This window comes from Gadus macrocephalus, chromosome 13 (assembly GCF_031168955.1).
Source record: "Gadus macrocephalus chromosome 13, ASM3116895v1".
Lineage (NCBI taxonomy): Eukaryota > Metazoa > Chordata > Actinopteri > Gadiformes > Gadidae > Gadus > Gadus macrocephalus.
Window position 1 is genome coordinate 4,672,588 of NC_082394.1, and position 5,000 is coordinate 4,677,587.

Consider the following 5,000-nt stretch of genomic DNA (forward strand, 5'->3'; position numbering starts at 1 on the left):
GCACACTAAACAAGCACCTTAAGCCAGGTACACCTGCACCTTAAACCAGTGACACCTTAAACCAGCTACACCTGCACCTTAAACCAGTGACACCTTAAACCAGCTACACCTTAAACCAGCTACACCTTAAACCAGCTACACCTTAAACCAGCTACACCTTCACCTTAAACCAGCTACACCTGCACCTTAAACCAGCTACACCTTCACCTTAAACCAGCTACACCTGCACCTTAAACCAGCGACACCTTCACCTTAAACCAGCTACACCTTAAACCAGCTACACCTTCACCTTAAACCAGCTACACCTTCACCTTAAACCAGCTACACCTTCACCTTAAACCAGCTACACCTTAAACCAGCTACACCTTCACCTTAAACCAGCTACACCTTCACCTTAAACCAGCGACACCTTCACCTTAAACCAGCTACACCTTAAACCAGCTACACCTTCACCTTAAACCAGCTACACCTTCACCTTAAACCAGCTACACCTTCACCTTAAACCAGCTACACCTGCACCTTAAACCAGCGACACCTTCACCTTAAACCAGCTACACCTTAAACCAGCTACACCTTCACCTTAAACCAGCTACACCTTCACCTTAAACCAGCGACACCTTCACCTTAAACCAGCTACACCTTAAACCAGCTACACCTTCACCTTAAACCAGCTACACCTTCACCTTAAACCAGCTACACCTTCACCTTAAACCAGCTACACCTGCACCTTAAACCAGCGACACCTTCACCTTAAACCAGCTACACCTTAAACCAGCTACACCTTCACCTTAAACCAGCTACACCTTCACCTTAAACCAGCTACACCTTCACCTTAAACCAGCTACACCTTAAACCAGCTACACCTTCACCTTAAACCAGCTACACCTTCACCTTAAACCAGCGACACCTTCACCTTAAACCAGCTACACCTTAAACCAGCTACACCTTCACCTTAAACCAGCTACACCTTCACCTTAAACCAGCTACACCTTCACCTTAAACCAGCTACACCTGCACCTTAAACCAGCGACACCTTCACCTTAAACCAGCTACACCTTAAACCAGCTACACCTTCACCTTAAACCAGCTACACCTTCACCTTAAACCAGCGACACCTTCACCTTAAACCAGCTACACCTTAAACCAGCTACACCTTCACCTTAAACCAGCTACACCTTCACCTTAAACCAGCTACACCTTCACCTTAAACCAGCTACACCTGCACCTTAAACCAGCGACACCTTCACCTTAAACCAGCTACACCTTAAACCAGCTACACCTTCACATTAAATCAGCTACACCTTAAACCAGTGACACCTTAAACCAGCTACACCTGCACCTTAAACCAGCGACTCCTTAAACCAGCTACACCTTAAACCAGCTACACCTTCACCTTAAACCAGCTACACCTTCACATTAATCCAGCTACACCTTAAACCATCTATACCTAAACGCAGCTACACCTGCACCTTAAAGCAGCTCAACCTGAGGGCTCAGCCCTGCCCTGTGCCTCCAGGTGCGGTCCATGATCAGTGACTTTGCGGTGTTCCTGACCATCGTGGTGATGGTGCTGCTGGACTACGTCATCGGGGTTCCCTCCCAGAAGCTGCAGGTGCCCAGCAAGTTCGAGGTGAGCGGCGCCGAGGGCCTCGAGGCTCCAGGTGCAGCTGATCCGGATGAAACCGGATCAGCTGCTACACCTTTAGAACGGTGTAGCATCAAACGATGAAGGGCTAGGCTATTATCACTCACAGATAGAGAGAGAGAGAGAGAGAGAGAGGGGGAGGGGGAGGGGGAGAGAGAGAGAGAGAGAGAGAGAGAGAGAGAGAGAGAGTGGGGAGGGGGAGAGGGAGAGGGGGAGAAAGACAGAAGGAGAGAGAGACAGAGAGAGAACGAGAGACGGAAAGAGAGAGAAAGAGAAAGACAGGAGAGAGAGAGAGAGAAAGACAGAAGGAGAGAGAGAGAGAGAGAGAGAGAGGGGGAGAGGGGGAGAGAGAGAGGGGGAGAGAGAGAGGGGGAGAAAGACAGAAGGAGAGAAAGACAGAGAGAGAACAAGAGGCGGAAAGAGAGAGAAAGAGAAAGACAGGAGAGAGAGAGAGAGAAAGACAGAAGGAGAGAGAGAGAGAGCGAGAGAGAGAAGACAGAGAGAGAGAGAGAGAGAGAGAGAGAGAGAGAGCGAGAGAGAGAGAGAGAGAGAGAGAGAGAGAGAGAGAGAGAGAGAGAGAGAGAGAGAGAGAGAGACAGAAGGAGAGAAAGACAGAAGGAGAGAGAGAGAGAAAGACAGAACGAGATAGAGAGGAGGGAGAGAGAGGGAGAGAGACAGAAGGAGACAAAGGAGGGAGACCCCTCCTCGTGACCCCTCCCCCTTGTGCTGTGCCCCCCCAGCCCACCAGGAGCGACCGCGGCTGGCTGATGAACCCGATCGGGCCGTAACCCGTGGTGGACGGTGCTGGCCGCCGCCATCCCGGCGCTGCTCTGCACCATCCTCATCTTCATGGACCAGCAGATCACCGCCGTCATCATCAACCGCAAGGAGCACAAGCTGCTGGTGGGTGGGCCGCACGGCCACTTCCTGTGGTGACACGGATCCTCTTCCTGTGGTGACACCGAACCACTTCCTGTGAACGACACAGAACCGCTTTCAGTAGTGACACAGAACCTCTTCCTGTGGTGACACCGAACCACTTCCTGTGGTGACACAGGACCACTTCCTGTTGTGACACAGAACCGCTTCCTGTGGTGACACAGGACCACTTCCTGTTGTGACACAGAACCGCTTCCTGTGGTGACACAAAACTACTTCCTGTTATGAGATTTCAAATGAGTTTTAACACACATTATAACAACTGACATTTTATGACATTTTATCTACTTTAATCTATTACAGAGTGGTCATTTCTATCTTTCATTCTAAATTGTTTTAAAAAGCGCTGAAGGTACACTTCAGGACGTCGACGCAACAAAAATTGTAAACAAAACAGGTTCACAAACTGCGTCGAAGCGACTGAGTGGTCATTGCGTTGCGTCAACGTCCAACCGTAACTCTACCTTTAATGTGTGAAGGACTTCCCTCATCAGCGTGCTAGACCATAAAGGGATTATAACCACGCTGTCTCTCAACACCCTGATGATATCGCCCCCCCCCCCCCTCCCCACCCCACTCCCTGCTGTGCTGCAGAAGGGCTGCGGCTACCACCTGGACCTGCTGATGGTGGCCATCATGCTGGCCGTGTGCTCCATCATGGGCCTGCCGTGGTTCGTGGCGGCCACGGTGCTCTCCATCTCCCACGTCAACAGCCTGAAGCTGGAGTCGGAGAGCTCCGCCCCCGGGGAGCAGCCGCGCTTCCTGGGCATCAGGGAGCAGCGCTTCACCGGCCTGCTCATCTTCCTGCTCATGGGCTGCTCCGTCTTCATGACCGGGGCGCTGCAGGCGAGTCTGGCGCCCCCCTCTGGCCACTCCGGGGAACACACCCCCACAGACCGGACCGATGGCAGGTGGTCTGGTGTTGTGTTTGTGGTTGATCTTGACTGTTTTTCTTTTTGTGCGTTTCTCTTCGATCCAGTTCATCCCCATGCCGGTGTTGTACGGCGTGTTCCTCTACATGGGAGCCTCCTCACTGAAGGGCATACAGGTAAACACACAAGCCTCCTCATAGCCTCCTCAGGTATAGTCACAGCCTCAGGTAGAGTCACAGCCTCCTCAGGTAGAGTCAGAGCCTCCTCAGGTAGAGTCAGAGCCTCCTCAGGTAGAGTCACAGCCTCCTCAGGTAGAATCACTCGACCTCAGCACCTGGTTCCTACATGGTAGAGACTCCCTTCGTGTGTTCATGGAGAGGCAGACAGACGGGGGACAGTGGTCTATAATCAGGGCTACATGATGGCTCCCCTGCTGGGACCCACCTGAGCCCCCCTACTGGGAAACACCGGGGCCCCTGGTGGTCTGGTCCTGCTGTCCAGATGGGGTCATTTCCTTTGTGCCCGTTTCTCAATCATTTGGCAAATGATGCCAACTCAGTCAAATGCCCCCGAACATTAATCAACTTGTTATCTCCATCTGTGTGTGGGGGTCTCTCTCTCTCTCTCTCTCTCTCTCTCTCTCTCTCTCTCTCTCTCTCTCGCTCTCGCTCTCGCTCTCTCTGCATCCCTCTCTCTCCCCCCCCTCCCTCCCTCTCTCTCCCCCTCCCTCTGTCTCTCTCTCCCCCCCTCCCTCTCTCTCACTCTCCCCCCCCCTCCCTCTCGCTCTCTCTCTCCCCCTCTCTCTCTCCCCCCCTCCCTCTCCCTCCCAGTTCTTCGACCGTCTCCAGCTCTTCGGGATGCCCGCCAAGCACCAGCCGGACTTCATCTACCTGCGCCACGTGCCGCTGAGGAAGGTGCACCTGTTCACCCTGACGCAGCTCACCTGTCTGGTGCTGCTGTGGGTCATCAAGACCTCGCCCGCCGCCATCGTCTTCCCCATGATGGTACGCACATGCACACACACACACACACACACACACACACACACACACACACACACACACACACACACACACACACACACACACACACACACTAACACACTAACACACACACACACACACACACACACACACACACACACACACGCATATGCATGCATGCACACAACACACGCAAACTAATACACCACATACTCTTTAACACACACATGCACACACAAGAGCACTAACACACATGCAGCCACCGACGCACACTACACACACACACTAACACACACACTATCACACACCTTACATTACATAACTGCTATTCATAACGGGTTTGTGTGTGGTTGCTCCAACACCAATATGAATACTTCTACAACTAATGGAATCAAGCTGTTATTATGGGATTGTGTTGGCATTCTTGGAAGCGTCTGTTCTTCTGCTGTAAGGTAATGGTCCTGAGGGGATAGGTCAAAACATCTTATTCAGGAGCTGCCTCCCAACCAACCTGCTCCTTCAGCACTTTCTGAAGCTACCCCAGCTTCACACGCATGTTTG

At 52.2% G+C, this 5,000-nt stretch overlaps 1 protein-coding gene across 1 annotated transcript in view; it reads left to right on the forward strand.

Annotated features, from left to right (window-relative positions):
- slc4a8 (solute carrier family 4 member 8) overlaps window positions 1–5,000 on the forward strand; it is a 36,889-nt gene that overhangs the window by 25,485 nt on the left and 6,404 nt on the right. Inside the window, 6 exon segments of the mRNA XM_060068250.1 lie at window positions 1,517–1,630; window positions 2,386–2,423; window positions 2,425–2,548; window positions 3,179–3,430; window positions 3,564–3,632; window positions 4,287–4,460. Coding sequence (XP_059924233.1) covers window positions 1,517–1,630; window positions 2,386–2,423; window positions 2,425–2,548; window positions 3,179–3,430; window positions 3,564–3,632; window positions 4,287–4,460 — 771 coding nt within the window.